The sequence below is a fragment of the Microtus pennsylvanicus genome, chromosome 7 (genome assembly GCF_037038515.1).
Source record: "Microtus pennsylvanicus isolate mMicPen1 chromosome 7, mMicPen1.hap1, whole genome shotgun sequence".
Lineage (NCBI taxonomy): Eukaryota > Metazoa > Chordata > Mammalia > Rodentia > Cricetidae > Microtus > Microtus pennsylvanicus.
The window spans coordinates 27,828,351-27,848,800 of NC_134585.1; the positions used below are offsets into that span (position 1 = coordinate 27,828,351).

General features: G+C 44.6%; 1 protein-coding gene across 1 annotated transcript in view; it reads right to left on the bottom strand.

Annotated features, from left to right (window-relative positions):
- Positions 1-14,291: 14,291 nt before the first annotated feature.
- Mrps9 (mitochondrial ribosomal protein S9) overlaps positions 14,292-20,450 on the bottom strand; it is a 49,442-nt gene continuing 43,283 nt past the window's right edge. Inside the window, exons 8-11 of the mRNA XM_075980276.1 lie at positions 20,004-20,172; positions 18,988-19,096; positions 16,740-16,909; positions 14,292-14,563 (exon numbers count right to left, since the gene is read on the bottom strand). Coding sequence (XP_075836391.1) covers positions 14,472-14,563; positions 16,740-16,909; positions 18,988-19,096; positions 20,004-20,172 — 540 coding nt within the window. The 3' untranslated portion in view covers positions 14,292-14,471. The remainder of the gene's footprint in view (positions 14,564-16,739; positions 16,910-18,987; positions 19,097-20,003; positions 20,173-20,450) is intronic.

The following is a 20,450-nucleotide window of genomic DNA, read 5'->3' on the forward strand; positions in this document are numbered from 1 at the left end:
GGCCTGCATCCTGGGGAACCTGGGCTTCTAAGAGGCATGACATTCTCGTTAATTCTCATCAACACTACCACTTAGTGGTGCTCACAATGCTGGGAGAAGGGTCCAGCCTGTGATTTCTTTGTGTCAGAATCAGACGTCTTTCCCTTAGTCACATCAAAGACTTCCTAAGTGCCAGGCACGGATCTCAGCATTGCTAATATGTTGGCCAGTTTATTTCTTAAGGAGAGCCTGGGAAGTAAATAGTACTAGTCCAGGAGTGGGGTGTTTCTACAACAGACCTAACACAGTATTTTGGGGAGGGTTGTGGTAGCATTTGATCTTTGGGCTAAGTTGTTGAGTGCTCACAGCTCAATGGGCTGTTCTTTGGACACTTGGAAGAGAACGCTGAAAGAAATACAGATGATGGAGGTCTGGCTTGTGAAGGTTTAGAGATAAACCCCATTGGGGCTCTTTATATGATGTCTTGAGATAAGAATCGTGATTCTGGTCAGCTGGAACTGAAGAGCTGGTAGGACCAGAGGCACGAAAGAGAAGCCTTTGCTTTGCTGTGACTTATCAAAACCTTCTGCGAAGTGTTTCCTCAGACTCAGCTCACAGAAACTATGGTCCAGGTGGTTGAGGCTGCATTCCATGCTGGCAGCCAAATCTGGCAATGTAAAATCTCCTGGGTGGTTCTGGTTTTGAAGGTATAAAGGGGTCATGGAGAATAGTTGAGAGTTGGTACCATGGAGCTGGGGAAGCCACTGTTGGAGGTGCAGCCTCAGTAGCTAGAAGAACTCCAGGAATGAAGGGATCATGGAAAGAGGCCGAAGCTTGGCATCATGTGGCAGAGTCAGAGTCCCTAAGGAGAACTCAGGAGAAGCCATGGGTGAAGGTGCAGTCCATTTGCCACGGAGGCCCTAGGATGATTTTTGGTTTGTTTGGTTGGCTGGTGGTTTTTGTTTTGTTTTGCTTTGGAGATGTCAATACCATAGGACAGTCACCAAAGACAGCAATAGGCTTGGAGTGGAGCTGGCCCGGGCCTAGGAGGATAAACCATGTGTGCTGTGGCAAGCCCTCGAAAGCCTAGATCATGAGTCCCCAAAGTCTGACATTGAGCTTCACAGTGTTGGATTTGGGGTTTTGCTTTGACCTGATTGTAATCATGTCCTGGTTCTTGATCTTGATTTTATAAGAGCCCACACTTGAAAACTTTAAACTTTTAAAGAGATTTTGGATTTTTAGAGAGATGTGGACTTTTTAAAAAGATTGGCTATACTTTAAAGAGATTGAATTTTTAAAGATTTTTGAATTTGTAAAGACTGTGGGACTTTTAAACTTACTTAAGTTTTATACTACAATATTAAAATTAACATCTCATTTTGAGGATAACTGAGAAAGGAAAGATTCAAGAGGAAAAATGATGTGTTTGTGTGACAAGTTGTCAAGTTGACAAGGGGTCAGTTGTCCTGGCTAGTTTTGTGTCGACTTGACACAAGCTAGAGCCATCTGAGAGAAAGGAATCTCAGTTCAGAAAATAGCTCCTTAAGATCAGGCTGTAGATGGGGCTGGAAAGATGATTCAGCTGGAGAGATAACTCAGCAGTTAAAAGTACTGGCTACTCTCCCAGAGGTTCTGTGTTCAATTCCCAGCCACAGCATGGTAGCTCACAACCATCTATAACGGGGTCCAATGACATCTTCTAGCATGCAGGCAGACAGAGCATTCATACATTAAAATAATAATGATGACGACGATGAGCATGGGCACTAGGAATGGACTCTGCCCCCTCACCTGAGGTGGGTGGCCCGGATTGACCAGCTCAACTACCATCTAGGCTCCCAACCGCGCTTTGGGTTGGCCCACCCTAACATCTACCCCATCTAGGACCTGCTGGAGATCATGAAGGGACTGGTCCCGTGGAAAAATACCTACAGAGTCTCTACGACTTAGGGCAGCCACAGGGTGTGCCAGAAGATCCAGTGATGATGGTGTACCGGAAAGCAGAGGCTTTGAACCAGACCAGTGACTCACTGCAATGAGCATTTGCTGGTGAAGCTGGCTGGACAAAGGGGTTTATTATATGCCACACTGAGAAGAAGCAAAGAGGTTGTCATTTGTTTTGTTTGTTTGTTTGCTTGCTTGGTGTTTTCTTAATTTTTTAAATTTTCTTTTGTGGAGGGGGGCTGCAGGGGAGAGGGCAGGATGTGGTGAGACTGGGAGGTGGGCAGAATTGGGGTGCACGATGTGATATTCTCAAAGAATCGATAAAGACGTTTTTAAAAAGAAAAAAAAAGAATGGAAGGAAAGAAAGAAAGTAGACTGAGCAAGCCATAGGGAGCAAGCCAGTAAGCAGCACCCCTCCACGACCTCTACAGCAGCTCCTGCCTTCAGGTTCCTGCCCTGTTGGAGTTCCTGCTCTGACTTCCCTCAGCAAGAGTCTGACTTGAGAACTGGAAGCTGAAATATACCCTTTCCTCCCCAGGGTGTTTATGTTCATGGTGTTTGGTCACAGCAGTAGAAATCTCAAATTCCTTCTGCTCAGGCTGGCTCCCCATGTGTGACAGGCTATGGGCTGCCATTGTGGCTGCAGCCTGGATGTGGCCTCCCTCAGTCATACATGGCCGCCGTGACAGCCTGACATTAGTGAGCAGCCTTCCCTTCCAGGATATGTTAATAACACAACAACCGAAACAAAACAAAAGCCAGGAGAGATGTGCACAGCTTGCTCTGAGGGGAAAATTGCCTACCCCTGAGACAAGCTTAATCTTTTTTATTGGTGGTGTTTCTATAATTTACACCACCTATAAACTATTCTTAAGGCTTCAAAGCCTTACAGCAGCCCATTAGGACAGCATTTGTCTTTCTGTCAATTTTCCCTCCCCTTGGAAACTCTGACCCAATACAAATCTTGCCACATTTGCCTTGAGTGACCCTGAAAGATCCCCGTGTCGGCTCTGCCCTCGGTCCATCTCATCTAGATTGCTTTAGCACTTTGCTGACATGATTTATATTCTGGAACTGATTTATACGCTGGTCGGTCTAAGTCATTCAGATCCCCCAAAGCCCCTCCCACCTTGTAAAGATCACGCCTCACCACGGAACTCAGCAAAGCCATTAAAGCCCCACACCAGTCCTGAAGTCCCTGCTCAGGTAATAATTCCTTCCGCAGCTCTCCTATGAACACGGTGGTGAAGGTTGGTTTTAAATGTCAGCATGCCACAATTTAGAATCACCTAAGCAGGCAGCCTCCACTGAGGAATGGTCCTGATTTCCGTAGCTGATGTGGGCGAGTGGCTTTTTCTGGTAGCATCCCAGAGGAAGAAGGACCATGACAGAAGGAAGCAGGATTCACCTTCTGTTTGCCTGGCCTCCCTATTGCCGCTGAGTTACTTTAGCCTGTTGATGCTGCTGCAGATTTCTTCCTGCCTGTTAGAACCAGCGTCCCAACATGGACTGAGGATTAGCGGTGTTCCAGGAACCCTCCAGGTCTTTGGCGCCAGATGGGGACTTTTGAGGCAGCTGGCTTAAGGATTGTGCAACTAACCAGTTGTTACGACTTTGATCAGTTGCATAAGCAGATCTGGTACATTCTTCTGTATGATATATATATATATATATGTATATATGTATATACGTATATACATATATATATTATTGGCTCTGCCCCTCTAGAGATTCCCAACTAATACCATAGTCCTACTGGACCCAATGAAGTGACTTGGACATCAAACTCGAGACTTTCTCATGCCTGCTTCTCTCAGGAATGCCCATCCTTCCTCTCCTGTCTTCCAGTCCCTGAAATTCTTGAGGATCTCAGCCTGTGATAACCGATTGTCCTAAGAGTCTCAAAGGATGGATTTGTTTCCCTCCTATCGCCTCAGATTATGGAGTTTTTCCCTCAAAGAAGGATGAATAGTGACACGTCTCTGCTTTTCTCCTTCTCAGCACTTGGACTGTCCCCATCTCTCTATAATCCAGAGACTCACAAACTAGCCTAGGAGAGGCTCTTTCATTGCTTGCTTAAAAGTTTTATTATTTTTTAAATTCAGACAATTTAGATGTTGAGAAAAAATTTTTTATTACCATAGTTTCTTGTGCTAGGTCATTAAAAGGACCCTATTTTCATGTTGATTCATGGGCAGCCCCTCCCCTTCTTCTCTATTAAAGGTCAGACATGATGGGTATCTTCCTTCACCTTTCCCCCACTCACTAGCTCCTCTCTGGGCTATTCTCAGAGTTTCCAAGTACTTCTGCTACAGCAAAGGCTAAATCTCTAGTGTGATCTAACTTATATTTTCCTTCCCTTCCAGCCCAATTCCTCAGTCAGAAGTAATTGCAAGCCAGCACCTCCACCTCACCCACTCTTTAATCCAGTTTATCTGGTGTAATAATTACTTTTCTGTAACTCTGATAAAAGTCCAAAGTATATGACCCCAAAATAGACGATTTCTCATCAGAAACTTTAAATGCCAGGAGACTTTGGGATGCTGTTTTACAAGTTCTTAAAGACAACAACTGCCCACTCAGACTACTATACTGGACAAAATAATCTCTCATAATTTAAAGAGAAATAACTCTTTATGATAAAAAGGCTAAAAGAACGCATGACCGTTAAGCCAGCTCTACAGAAGATACTCAGAGGAATCCTGCAGACTGAAGAGAAAAACAAACTCACTCATGATGTTAGTGGGAAGAATAAGCCAGACTAGAGCAGCAAATAAGGACCTGAAAAACACCAGAGAATAAACAATCACAGCCTGATACACACCTTTGAACAGTATCTATGGGTATCAATGATTCTTAACTCCCCAGCCGAAACACACAGGTTTACAGATGTGTTACCTCCAAGGAACTCACCTCATCAGCAGAGATAAGAGTGCCGGGATGGCAAAGACACTGCAAGCGGATGGGAGTGGGGCACAAACAGGCGTCACTTTTCTAACATGCGACGAAACAGAATTCAAGCCAAAGCCAGTCCGACTTCCTACGGATCAAGGGAGTAATACACCAAGAGGATGCAACAACTCTAAACACATGCACACCAAACACAGGCGCACCCAATTTCATAAAACAAACACGTCTAGACAGGAAGTCTAAACCTAGATTTGCCCCAACATGACTTCAGTACTACACTCTCACAGGCCATTCCAACAACAACAAAAACAAACAGAGACACATCTGAGTTAAATAATATCATAGGTCAAAGGGACTTCAGACATCTACGGAACATTTCCATCCAAACACTTCAGACTACACACACTTCTTAGCAGCTCGGAGATCTTTCTCTAAAGAAAACAATGATAATAGGATGCAAAGAAAGTCTTAACAAATACGGAAAAATTGAAATATCTTATTGTGTTTTATCTGACTGTAATGGAATAAAACTATACCAACATCAAGAGGATCTACAACACACACACGAGCTTGTGGCGATTAAGCCATGCACTGTGGTCAGAGGGAACAGCACACTAAGAAAGTGTATCCGCCAGGGATCTCTAGAGCAACCTGATAAACAACGTGATAAATCCTGATGAAATGAAGGGTTTCTTAGAGCGTCTTACAGGCTGTGGTCCAGCTAGTCCAATAATGACTCTACAAATGGAAAGCCCCAAAATCCGATAGTTGTTCTGTCCACAGGGCCACATCATAATATGGAAAGAAATTATATCAGGGTGAAATTAATAAAATGGAAATTATAATAATAAAAACAAAGAGTCCATGAGAGGAGGAAACTGGTTCTTTGACAAGATAAACGAGATCACATCGCATCTCCTCGTCTCTTCCTGGGGATGGGCTTAGACGGTATGAGGTTACCACTGTACTGGAATAATCAAGGCAGGAGATAATGGGACCCACAAACTGTCTCAAGAAGCAACAAAGGCAGACAGAGGGGAGAGTGTGATTTTAACAGGTGTGATGTGAAAGTTTTTAGTAGTAATGGATGCGGGGAAAGGGTCTGAAATGTCGGGCAGATTTGAATTTGATCCCATAGGTGGAGAGTGGGGTCCTTTACAAAAAAAAAACAGGAAACCAGCAGGTGTGGGGGGAAGAAAATGATGATTCTCTTCTGTCCTTGCTGAATCTGAAATGCCTGCATATTAACACAGAGGTGACCTGAACAGGCGGTGCAATTCAAATGCTATGGAAAGACCTTGTTGGGGGTACAGAAACACATGAGGGGGTTAGAGTATTCTGAAGAGCAGAATTTGTTTAGGGATCACATGCGTGGAAAGAAAGGGAAAGGGTGGAGACAGAAACCTAAGATACAGGGGGTCCCACAGCTGAGGTAGACAGCTCTGTGGCATTTGCGCATTTCAGGGCCTGGAGACGGTGGGAACTTCCCAGCATTGCCCAATCACCTTCTCCCCTCTGTTCTCCACTTGAGGGGGGACACCAGCAGTTAGGAGGAAGCAACTGACATGAGAGGAATCTCACCAGGGCGAGGGGATAAAAAGACAGGTGGAGGCAGGATTTAAGAATGGTGTCAAATGCCTGGCAGATATCCCATGAAACGGAGCTGAAAGAGCGCACTGACTTTCCTAGTGAGCGGTATCGATGACTTTGGAAAGACTCTGGGGACGATATGAAAGCAGGGGTGAGAACTGGCCCTGCAGGGAGGCACGAAGGGGAGTGCAGATTGTTCGTGGGTGTCTAGCTTTAAAAAGAAGAGAAAAAAAAATCAGAGTTTCTCTAAAGTATGATAATGCAGTGGTGGTCACATGACCCAGCACTATGGGTATGCACAAGGATGGGAGGCCAAGGGCAACTTTTATCAAATATTCGGCTTGCACTGGATGTTTCTAAATGACAGTTCTCGGCCACAATGGTTAATATTAGATTTCTAAGGCAGCATAAAGAGAACAAAAAGCAGGAAAAAAGCCCATAGCTGGACCTCAACAGATGAGACTGTGTTTGTTAGCACACACACACACACACACACACACACACACACACACACACACAGAGCAAGGGGCAGCCTCTTTCCTTTGGGAAATGGAGGGGTCTGCAAAGGGAAAAGCCATCTGGGGACCCTTTATGGAGACCTGGTAACGAGGAACTTGATGTTGTTGTGTGTGGTGGGGGCTCTGTGTGGCTCTATGGTCTCTCTTTTCTATTGTTTGCCTCAGGCAGGACAGATTATCTCAGGAGATGCTGTAATAGCTGAGGAATCCCGTTTCTACAACTGAGGCATTCCATCAGTGGTACCTAGGATGATGTTCAGGGTTGAAGGAGCAGGGAGGAAGATGATTCTGAAGTTCCTTATCTTTGGAAAATTGTGGTTCTGACAGACTTCAGTGGTAGATACCGCAGGGACCTGTTTTTCATAACCGAGCTTGCCTTGCACTTGTTGATTAGGGTTGGCAAAAGTGACTCCATTTTGATAAAACAAAACAAAAACGTTTCCTATTTCTTCCACATTGGTACGAAAGTCTTGACAATTGATCCTGGGCGTTTGGTAGCTAATCTGCTGGTCGCTCCAGACACCTGAAGCTCCTTCCCAGACTCCAGAACAGGGTAAGAGGCAGGGTGAAGAGTTTTGGAGCACTGTGAGGAGGCGAGAGCAGGCACACCGTGTGAGGAGCCTTTGAAGATGGCCTTTCAGTGCTGAGCCTCCTGCAGAGAAGCTACTCAAGCGCGCAGAAAATGGCAAATTACTTTCTGAAAGGCTTTGGCGGTAAAGTTACAGCTGTTGCCCACTAACCTGACAAAACATTAGTGTGGGGACTTTGTGAACTTCAAGAATAACAGAACGTCCCCAAAGGGTTCCCAACACTTGATGGTTAGGCATTATAAGTATACTCCCTGTTCCTGGTATCAAAACCAGGTTTTGTGGTCCTAGTCACGCCCCTGTCTCATGTACCAAGATAAATAGTTCCAGAAAAGCCAGCTTTTGCTGTGGGGTCTGACCAGTGCACTAGCATCCACAAATCATACATGAATGTCAATCAAGCAAGAATGGCATGGTTGTGTTTTTTTTCCCATTTACATATAAAAAACCAATCAGGATGGATCCCATGCTGCTCTCCCAGATTACACTCAAATGGGGGTGTGTGGGATGTGCAGGGGAAGAGGGAGAGTTGGGTTTGTATAGACAGCTAGTCATAGGAGCCTAAATGGAAACTTTCTTTAGCAGCCAGCCTCTCCCTTTGGCCCTTGGCATGCCCGCTCATTGTGTAAGGAAGGCTGCCATCCCCATGGCTTGTACATTTTTGTTTTTTCTTTCTTTGTTAAGTAAAACTTCCGCTTCTCTTGGATTCTGTTCTGGTAAATCTTGTTGACATACCCTAAGGAGAAGTGGAAAATGCTTCCGTATGAATATGCTCGTGGCTCATTATTTACAGTATTATTTTTAAAAGCGCATGTGGCTAATGGTATGGAAACTAGTTAAGTAAATTATAGAACATATGCTCGATGGATAGAATATTATGAGGTCATTAAAATTATAATTATGAAGCTTATAGCGCCACAGAAAGATGGTGATGAGTATAAATGGAAGATCGGTTTCTAAACTGTGTGCGCTCTCATGGTAACTATGAGAACACCCTTTCGTGCCAGCGTGCTGCGGGAGAAGCCCAAATAATTGCCAGCTATTGGCTGGGGGAGAATGCTAAGATCACTGGCAATCGTTGTTTTCTTTCTCAACTTAGTAATCTTGCTTTGCCTCCCAATTCTACTGTTCTAGATCACCAAGAACACTTGGATCTGCTATCACTGATTAGCTAGCCTAGCTATGACGTCACTAATCTTCCCCTCTTGACTTCGACAGTACAGAGTCAGGATGTTCTACGGTGGAGCGATCCTACCAGACTCTGCTTATTGTCCACATTCAGAGTTGAGTGTTGCCAGGGATGGGCATCTCCGGTGTGGACTGGATGCTTCTGAGAGAAGCAATTCTGCCTAAACCTGTGCTTCTCAGCCTTCCTAATGCTGCGGCCTTTTAATACAGTTCCTCACGTTGTGGTGACCCAACCATAACATTATTTTCTTTGCTACTTTGTAGCTGTAATTTTGCTACTGTTATGAACTGTAACGTAAATATCTGACTTGCAGGATATCTGATATGCAACCCCTGCTCAAGGGTTGTGACACCCGCAAGGGGTCACAACCCCCAAGGTTGAGAACCATTTGCCTACATGGCCGTGGAAGGTGTTAGGATGGGTGAAGAGAGCCAGCATCAGAAAGATGCAATGAATGTTGTCTTCCTACGTGAGGACAAAAGAGAATACTGATCTCAGAAGCTGACAAGAGACTGGCAGCGCTCAGAGGCTGAAGCAGCGGGGTGAGGGCTGGGTAAGGTTGGCCAGGAACACTAAACTGGTTACATCGGCTTAAGCTCTGGGCTTCTTTCATGCAGAGTGGGAGCCACAGTTAATAGTAATGTACTGGACATTGCAAAAGAGCTAGGAGAGTTTTGAATGTTCTCGTCCTAACAGTAAGAGGCCAGCCAGGACTTATTAGGAAATTGTAGCAGCGAAGTAGAAACTATTCCGTTGGTTCATAAAATGATAAAAGGCCGGGCGGGGGGGGGGGGGGGTGGAAGGAAGAAAGAAAAGCCACTTTGGTAGCCCAGGCACCAGACTACCGGTAGGGTAGTAGGTGAGGAGCTGGGCAGAAAGGGCAGCTCTTGCCAACCTGAGCTCTGCCAGGAGATGAGCTTCTTTTCCCCGACCTCTGGACCTTGTATGCCCCCCACAGGCCTCTCCTCTTACCTATCACCTCCTGTGCCATGAACGGGGAGTCTCAGGCGCTCACTCAGCGTTTGCCCTCGCCCAGTTGGAATCAAATGCCTTCTGTGCACCCTCCCTGCCTTTGCTGCATTAGCATTTAGACAGCTTATGCTAAATCGAATCATTGATCAAACACAGTTTTGAAATGGCAACCGATGTCCAGGAGTTGTCCTTCAGGTCTGGGAATCTCATGGTTGGAGATGGAAGCAGTGGACACCAGACTTATTGGCAAGGGCACTCCAGTAGGGGCGGCTACTAAGCCTCAGAAGTTTGGCTGCAAATCTTTTCCAACCGTTGATGTCTTTCACTGAAAGGGCTTGCGTTAATGGTGAGATAGCTATAGGTTCAAATGTAAGAATAAAGGAATAAGCGAGAATTTAGAAATGTCTTCAGTGGGTAGGCTTAGGAAGATAACCCCACACCTGGTATTGCCAGAAGGCAGAAAGCGCACACAGGAATCACTGCGGTGAAATCTAGGAGGCTGGAATCCCCTCTTGTCTAGGGCCTTCAGTTGCTCATTCTGTTGCACACTGCTCCATCTTGTGGCCAAACAAGGGTACTAACTGGGATGCTGCTATTTTCACATACAAAAGCAGCGCCTTGTCGCTGTTCTCCAGAGATCCATTCTGAGACCCCCGTGGCTACCTGAGCATGGATAATCCCAAACCACACATGTTTTTCCTGACTTAAATTAATATGTAGAACAATTACAATAGTCTCTAATTAAAGACTCACGAATATTCTCTGTCTTTGCCTCTCTGTCTCTGTCTCTCTCTCACCATCTTCATCTTCTTGTGTGTTATCTATCTGAATTTTTAACACCACCATCTTGCACTTTGGGCCACTGTTAAATAATAAAAAGCCTATTTGGATTCCAGCCCTGTGATCTCAGTATAATGATCCTGGTAATAAACATGGTTTCTAAGATACTAACAGGCAAGTATCGTACCTATCATGAGTATGTTGGGCATAGGGATGATTCATTCCAAACAGAGATTTCATCAGGCTACTCAGAAAAGAATGGATTTTAAAGTGTGTGAATTATTTACTTCTAGAATTTTCCACTTAATATTTTAGAGCACAGTTTCACTCAGATAATTGACACATTGGAAAGCAGAATATCAGATGAGGAGAGCTACCATGTTCTATATGATTAAAAGTTATGTGTGGCTTTCTAAAAAAATTCAAACCAAGTTCAGTTGGTACAGTGCTTGCCTGGCAATCCCAGCACTGCATAAAGCCAGGAATGGTAGGGCACACCTATAATCTCAGAACGCAGGGAGGAAGCAGAAGAATCAGACATTCAAGGTCATCTTTGGCTACCCAGTGAGTCTGAGGTCAGCCCAGAATTTATGCGATCCTGTCACGAAAATGTGCCCCATCAATCAAACTATACAAAAATTACCAACAAGATTTATAAACTTCTAAACACATATAAAAGGAAAAAGCTTTTAATAATTCTTAATTCCATAGTCTAGAGATACCTGCACATATATATATATTAAAAGCCAGCTATACACTTCATTAAATAAGAACTTATGTAAGATAAGACTAGTCATTGGCTCCTTTTTTGAAGATTTATTTTTATGTGTGTGCATGTTTGCTCACATGTGTGTCTGTTACCATGTGTGTGCATTGCCCAAGGAGGTCAAAAGAGGGCATCGGATCCCCTGGGACTGGGGTTAGATAGTAGTTAGCTTCTTTGTAAGTGCTTGGAATAGAATCCAGGTCTCTGGAAGATCAACCAGTGCTCTTAACTGCTAAGACTTTTCTTTCCACCTCCCCCACTTTTTTTTTTTTTTTTGGCTTCAAACAAGTAACTATCTCAATTCAGTTGAAGGAGGAGAGCCCAACAAGATGGGCTAACAACTGTTTATCATTGTGGAGATTAGGTTAAGTAGCCACTGGTTGGACAGGAACCTCTTGACTTGTTAAAGGGGATAGGGGTGTAACAGTGGGGTGCCAACTCCAAATTCATTATTTCATAATAATTTAGGCTTTCTGTGATGACAGCATTTTCCATTAAGTTCTACCCTCTGGCCTTGCACTGGTCCATGTGTTTATATTGCTTGCCTGGGAATGGATTTGGCTGGCAACCGTAGGGGCAAATGATGCTTTAATTCCTCTGCCTGAGACATTTAACCACGTAGTTCCTATCCTGAGGATTGTGTTTTTGTTCAAGACAGGTCATTATGGTGTCTGACTTGTTCTGGAATCTCAAGTGCTTCTCCTGCCTCCCGAGTGCTGGGACAACAGGTGCTCACCACACCTACCTCTCCCAGGCACACTTACTACACGAAAGTAGTGGTCCTTGGGCACTCAGGAAGGACCTTGGAAAGCAGGCCACACTGGTGGAAGTTAACTAGCATTAACTCTGAGGGTCACCGATGGAGAGCATTCATTTAAAACCCTCACTCTTTCTTATTGGCCTGTCTTTCTCCATTATTATGAGTTCTCTCCGTTTTCCGTCCACTCAGGAACAGGCTACGATATGGCAGTGATGACAATATGAATTATATAATTTACCAAGTTGGTGGTTATTGGCAGCCTCCATCAACTTACAGGGCGTGGCAACTTATAAACTTCTAAACACATATAAAAGGAAAAAGCTTTTAATAATTCATAATTCCATAGTCTAGAGATACCTGCACATATATATGTTAAAAGCCAGATATATACTTCATTAAATAAGAATTTATGTAAGACTAATCATTGGCTCCTTTGTTGAAGATTTATTTTTATGTCTGTGCAACCTGCCACCTTCTGGGAAAATGAAGGGCTGAATTCTGGGAATTGTATCTTCTGCTCCAGCATGAACTTAGCCAGGATGACAGTCTTTTTTAACACGAATCAAAGACCAGCTTCTGATGGATTGGGGAGCAATCCTCAGCATCTTTTAGGACTCTGAAGGTTCCAGGAGGGAAGTAGGGAGCCAGGGCAGCACTTCTGTAAAGGGGAAGGCAACAGAGTGGGAGTTGCTGGGCACTCTAGGCACACTTTGCTGTCCTTCCGGTGGGAGCCTTTCCCCATAAAGGCCCCTTCAGACAGTTCAAACTGGGCCTTTTTTTTTCTAACCTACCAGAGTCCTAAGCTTTTCTAGCGTAACCACAGACTGCAATGCAAAACTCAGTCTCCTGAACTTTATCTACTGAACAGCACCGTGCAAAACAGCTGCTGCCGCTGCTGCTCTCTTCAGACAAGTGATACCACAGGAGAACGGTGGGCTCACTGGGAGGGGCAGCTTCCTCCAGCAAGAACAAAACCCCCGGAGGAGGGAAGGCTAGGAACCGCTACAGAGGGTTCCAGAAGTTGCTTCATTTGTCTCACAGAGAGGCCTCACACTGTGAGGCCAGCTCCCCTGGAGGTTTCAATCATATTTAGGAGGGCAACTCAGAGCTGAGGAAATGAAAAAAGGCACAAGTTTGATATTCGCCTGTAGCTTTTGTGGAGGAGAGGCGGTTTAAAGGGAAGTGGGGTAAAGACTGAGCCCAGACTGGACAGCACACTGATCCTGTGGGCATCAAGAAGGGCTGGCCATGGTCTGCATGCACTCTTCCAGGGGCCGAGAAGTCACTCTCGGAGCCAATAAAAGAGTAAGACCTCAGTCTCCAAGACTCCACTGGAAGATTCCATCCTCATCACTAAGAGCCAGCTCACTAACCTGCCCTTTGTATTTTACTTCTCCAGTTCTAGACCCTCCTCCCCTCTCTTCATATTAAAAACTAACAACACATACATTTTTATGCAAGAGCTCAACCCTCAGGCCCTGCTAGTATATTAGTAGAACAGAGAGGCCTGGGTGTAACTTTTCTAGTTTTGTCTTTGTTATTTAATTTTTATCTCTCAGTCATTTCTCTACCACAGTTACAAACACCAGTCAGGCAAAGTTCCTTCAAGCATACTTCTGTAAAAGGACAGGTCCCGTTATTAGCGCAAAATGTTCATTCTGCTACCAGAATGGGCATGAAGAATGCCAGTGACTAGATGATAGGTTTTTCAAAGGGGAAAATTTAGGTGCCCGGTGGAAGATCAGGTCTCAGATCTATTTCCCCGAGGGTACAGTTGTATAGCTGACAAGGCTTTGCCAAAGTAAGGGTTATTTTTCTTGATTGCAGCAAACATTTCATACATCAAAATACCCTACTGTATACCTTAAATACATGACTGAAAAATTTATAAAACCCAAACTCCAAACTGATCCAACATAGGCTCAGTCTCACCACGCTCCTGTCCAGCGACTGGGGCTGAACCGCCCTCACCGGCTCCAATCTCACGAGTCACACAAGTCCAGAGGCTCCTGCGCAACCCATTCCCTCCAACCTTAGGACTCTGAGCGCTCAGTTCTAAGAGCACACTGCAAGGATGACCACCTGTGTGGGACAACAAGCCCGGCGCGGCCAGTCCTACCCTGGGTCTAGCATCGCCCGTGAGCAGTGGTCTCTCTGGTAGGCTGCCTCGCCCTTCAAACAGAGCTCCATGCATGATGGGGGTGACTGTAACTTTCGAGTACAATATGCCAAAATTTTGTAAATTACGCTCCTGTATTTTAAAAAGTTAAAAAAATAAAGAACGAAACTAACATTATTTTTTATTATTTTAATGATAATCACAATAAAATAGCACTTAAAAATAAATCACGTTATGACTCAAACTAAAAACAATGTCTAAATGAGCTGTCTGCCCTTGGTCAGTGTACTTGACTGTGCTCTACCACGAGCCAGGCATACAGACACAGGTGCTCCTTGCTCGCCTGTGAAAGTCTTAGCGCTTCTTCCAGGTGAACTTCCTTCGTGCACCCTCCTGGCCTGGCTTCTTCCGTTCTCTGATCCGTGGATCCGTAGTAAGGAGTCCAGCTGCAGTATAAATGGAAGCCTTTGTGAGCTGTGGAAACACAGGCTGCCTGGCTGACAAGGGCGTGAACTGCACGACATTTACAGAAACTGCTCTTAGAGAAACCCAGAGGCATACAACTAAACTAATAGTTCCCGTCACCAGCAATGTTTTATGAGACTCTTTCTGCATCCTAAGAGAATTAAGACTCTTTCTTTGGTTCACCAATACTGCTCAACTTAGGTTGGAGCCATTCTTCATGGCCAGCCACTATTTACTGAGCTCGAATGTATTCTTTATATCTCTAAGAAGGATCCTGACCTTGTGATTTTCACATCTGTCTCCCAGGTGCTGGGATTATGGCTGTGTTACCGCACCTTGTTAGCAAGGTCCCAGGAAGCTCAGGCACCTGTTAACAGCACAGCAAGGCTCATATAGAAACAAACAGCTGAACATATTGGAGCAAGAAAGTATCTTGTTAAAATTTCTGTGAAAATGACATTCCTTAGTGTTTTAGTTCAGAAGTTGAATAAGTTTTGAGTTATTTTTTGGATATAAGTTGTTTGTTATAGAAGACTAAAGTCACTCTTAGATGGAAGCTGCTGCCTGTCTGGTCCCCAGGAGCAACCATGAATAGCTTATGGTCCACAGGGAACGTCAGTAGTAATCACAGACACCAGCAGCACGCAGGCCTTATATAACTGTATACACAGCACTGTTTTTACCTTTTGGTTGTTGAGACAGGGTCTCACTATGTAGACTGGCTGACCTAGAACTCGCTTTGTAGACCTGGGATTAATGGTGTGCTCTTCTGAGCCTGCTCCTTTTCACTTTTCTAACCCGAGCAGTCTTCTTATTGGCACGGGGCTTACGGTTGCTAGTTAGTAGGGATTCACAGGATAAAATAATGTCGAATGGGATACAGATACATTCTACATTAAATTCAAAGACATAAGCATGCAAACCTCCTTCACTATCTACTTATTTTCACAAGTTGGTGAACTTGATAAAAATGGCAAATTGTTTAAAAGCAAGCAACATTCCAAAAGAAAATCAAGTAGCCTAAGCCATAAGCACTTCCCAGTGCCTGGGGCTACAGGCAGAACAGGGAGACCCTGTAGAGTCGTGTGATCTGGAAAGGGGTAAAGTTTGAAGCACTGAGTGACTCCTGGGGGCTGCTGCATCAGCTGCACACACGGCGCTTTCTCCTGTAGATGTGCAAAGACCATCTCGACCTTGAATGGCTCCTACATGTGCAAGCAATATCCTAGTGCAAGAATGAAGTGCACTCCTTATCCTAGTGTGGAGACCCCTCCATTCACGCACAGGTAATGGGTTCACAAATGAAAGGAAAAAGAAAATAAAACCAAATTGTAATAGCACAGTGCTAAAAAAGAAAATCCCTAATAATGTTGGAAAAATTCATCCATCATTAAATTATTACTGATTCTTATGATAAAGTAAAATAACTAATCTGTTTCGAATACAGATGAGTTATATGCTGGTTCAGCTACACGGAAGATTATGCTAAGGCCAAAATAATTCCCGCTGGCCTTAGAACTGCACATTCTGGCAGGGCCAATGGCTGGGTGGGAGGACCTTTAATCTTGGTTCACCCTGTAGAAGTCCAGACTGAAGGCGACAGTTGTGGTTCTGAGACTGAAAGGAGCTAGTAGTGTGCAGAGCCCAAAAGGAAGTTTTCTCACACTAGTGTAAGTGATAGCAGCAGGGCAGCAGCGGGACCTGTGCATGGGCACTTGTACGTGCACGTGTACACACACACACACACACACACACCTACCTTGTCTCATCCACTCACTCTATCTCGTCCTCTGTGCATGGGCACTTGTACGTACACACACACACACACACACACACACACACCCCTACCTTGTCTCATCCACTCACTCTATCTCGTCCTCTGTGCATGGGCACTTGTACGTGCACACACACACACACACACACACACACACACACACACACCTACCTTGTCTCATCCACTCACTCTATCTCGTCCTCTGTGCATGGGCACTTGTACGTACACACACACACACACACACACACACACCCCTACCTTGTCTCATCCACTCTATCTCATCCTCTATTCATGGGCACTTGTATGTGCATGTAGACACACACACACACAAGCACACACACACTTGTACGGGCACGTGCACACACACACACACACACCCCTACCTTGTCTCATCCACTCTATCTCGTCCTCGGTGACGAAGCTGCATAAAGCTCTGGCCATTGCCAAGCGTATGGCTCCGGCTTGCGCTGATCTCCCACCCCCGGAGACGGTGCAGGCTACATCGTGTTTCTCCAGCCGGTCCAGGAAGTGGAAGGGGAACATCAGCTGTTCTCTAAGGCACATCACAGACACACGGGTTAGGCCTCCTGTGAAGACCCGTGATTTCATAAACTACTAACCTTGTGAATGGTTATGAAAACAAATGATGCCTGCCACAGTTACACTGGTCACACTTCTCCATCAGCTTGATATCAGGACAGAGAAACACGAGCGTCCTGAAGTTTACAGGGCTCACAGATTTAGTTTGGTATGGACAGAGTAGAGCAGCTCTTTTGATCATCTCATGAGAACCTTGTGAAAATCACCTGGTGAGGAAGTCTTAGAGCTGAGGAATGCCATTAACTCCCACTGCATCCAGCCTAGGATTCAGTGACCATGTATAAATTAAGAGGCCTTCGTAAGCAACACTCAAATGCCATTTGGCTTTCCTAAGCGAGGTGTGCTCTAATGTTTCTGCATAATGTATGATACTCATCTCCGTAATGCTGCTGTGAATGTTACCAGAACCACGGTGAACTGTGATGTGTCCGACCACCCAAAATCCCACGTTCCTACTGTAGTCCCTAAGATGCATATATGGTCAGGCCTGCCCCTCAGGGCCAGGGAGCAAACCAGGCAGGCACCATGAGGAGGCCACACACAAGCATGGTCCTGTGCCTCCTCCCACTCAGGCTGTCAATATGATGCGCACTGGCACCTCTGCTAAAGAGCTGGACTTGGTTATCTCGCTTTTCCTCTGCTGTATTTTCTACTTTATTTATTTACCCAAGGCCTTGTGTGCACCAGGCAAGCACTCTATCCCCGGGCTACTCATCTCCTGAACTTCTCCTTAGCAGAGTCCATCTATACTGTATTTGCTTGCTTTCTCTGCCACTGCAGCTTCTAGACCTCAAATGAAGCTGATTTTCCAGTTAGCTGAGAGTTGACTACAGCTGGGGATTCAAATGCAACTTTTCACACTGTGTAAGAAAAAGAAACTCTGCAAGCGCACTCACACAGGCGCTCCAAGGCTGGTTAAGATTTAAGGTGTAACTGGAAGATAGATCAAGCTACGGTTACAACTTGCTGTTAAGCCATCAGGAATTCTGTCTGAATACCAAGTGACAGACAGGCCACTCATCAAATACCACTCCTTGTTGCTGCTAGTGAAACCACCATCCTGTGGTGTGGGCCTCTCTGGCTTTTCCTAAGCTTCCTCCAGTTATTCCAGCGCAGACGATGGCAGAGTGAGTTCAGTCTGTATTTCACAGAATTAAGAACGGATTCCTTCCTGACACAGGAACACAAGCACACTCCCTGAGGTAGCTATTCAGAACAGCCCCTACTTCCTACACAAGCATGAGCAGAGCTTAAGCCGTTTGCCCTTAAACACCACCACAGGTCAGGAAACACAAGGAGTAGAAGCTGAGCAATAATCACGCAGCTTCTGCTGTGCACGAACCCAACAGCAGTGACTGGAACAATAACCACGGTCAAGAAGAGAGAGTTCCAAGGGGTGGAGAGTTAAGGGGCATGCATCGTCTAATGTCTGCTTATGATAAATGTCTGCCTCTCCAGGGATAACACACACAGCACTGGGAATGCAGCAAAACTTGTCTTTTGACTTTACATACCCACCCCAGGTCTCTTAGCTTCCTCTACACGTGTCTAATTAACTTCCCCGCACAGGAGAAAGTAAAAAAAGACACGGCAGGCCTTTCCTAATGTTCACAATCAGGAGAAACAAGCCTAAGCCTCGGAGAGCTGCTCACACTTTCCCGGGCTTCTTGGCTTCGTCAATTAGGAAGCCAGGGTTGGTTCCTAGGCTGCTCTTTTCTGCGGATGCCTGTCTTCCCAGCAGAAGGGAATATATCCTTTCCTTACGTCTCGGCATGCTCTGATTTCAGAATGTAAGATATGCCTCAATATTCAAATTGGAGCTGACAAAACGAGTCAATTAATGGGGGCTTCTAGGAATGCTTTCCTAAAAATCTGAAAACTACCTAGAAAAATAGCAGTAGTTTCTGCTTAGCTAGTTTATTGGTGAAGAGAAATAACCCTTCAGATAAACAATGAGAAAACCTCAGTCTTCTTAATTATGATGATGAATTCTAAAGCATAATTTCCTTAAAACAGGAATCAAAACCACACCTGTCCTGTGTGACGGGGAAGTAGAGCAGATAATCCACTCCGTTCACATGGATCTTCCCACTTCCGTGCTCGTAGACCTTCGCCTGCGCTGTGGCGCTCTTCCTCCTGCCTGTGGACAGAAAAGCCGGCAAGGAAGTTCAAGACCGTGTCAGAGTGCCCAGGAAGACCACCGCTCCCCACTGCATGAACCTGCAGAGAGGAAAGTTCTAGAACCAATGCAAAAGTACCCAAAAGTAAAGGGTGACTCACATGACAGCCGAGGAAATAAACCCGACTGGGAGGTAATTATGATTTCAAATTTGTTTCAAGAACCAAGACCTTCACACTCATTTGTTTTGCAACAGAAACAGCAACCAACTCACATTTTTTATAATTAATAAAAACCAAATCAACAGAAATTTTTCAGAATATGTAAACATTAGAGTGAAACACAACTGAAAAGAAATGCAAGGAGTCCTTAGGAAAGGTGGCACTTCACAGTGACGCATTAAAAGACTGAGCTTAAAGTTTTAAGAACTATATACTTCACAGGTCAGTTTTTGAAAGAGGGATCATGTCTAATGTCCTCACTCAGAATCCAGGAAAACTCAAGTTGAGGCCTCAAGTTTTCACATCACATGATTACATCTGAAACACACACCCTGAGCATCTGGAGTTTCTGAGAACTCCTTTCACAAATATTTTGTTGATTCTACCGGTTGAAAACATGAAATAGTTTAATGATTGCATGGCTGTGGGTCCACACTTTCTCTTGTAACAGTATAGATTTAGGCTTTTATGTTTTTTTGCTTTAAAAGAAAAAATCAAAAATCAACCAACCAACCAAACAAACAAAAAACTCCAATAGAGTCTTAAGATTAGGAAACCCAATGTAACATTGGCAATAAATACATAAATAAATAAAAAATAAATAAATAAACCCCAACAAAACCAATAGGTCCTGGAGAGCAATAGCATAAGAAGAATCGGTTTTTGGGTCTTGAGTGGACTTAAGTCTCTCTGTGGAATGTCATTACCTTCGCTGGTGCTGAAGGCCATTCCTCGCTCGTCATACTGCACGGGCTCAATCACCTGCTTCTTTGATTGAACAGTTACACTTTTGCGGAACCTCTGCACGAGTTCCTCCTCGGCAGGACCATACGGCAACGTCAATAACTTTTCCAGCAGCCGGATGAACTGTACATACTGCAGACAATAGGATTCATTAGAAGAAGCAAGTGTAATTGCATTTGCTAAAGTTTTGCTATTTTTATATACTTGATCTTTCCCATTTTGCCTTCCTGATGAATTTTGACAGGATGACACTTCTGCATCCTCATGCTGCTTTTAAAACAGCATGCAGATGCATTGCTTTCTCCGTGGATCTTCAGAGCTTATGCTTCCCTCTCAAAAAAAAAACAAAGGGATTTATCATTCAAAAAATCAATTTTTCTGCATTATGATTATGAAATTGATATTTAAAT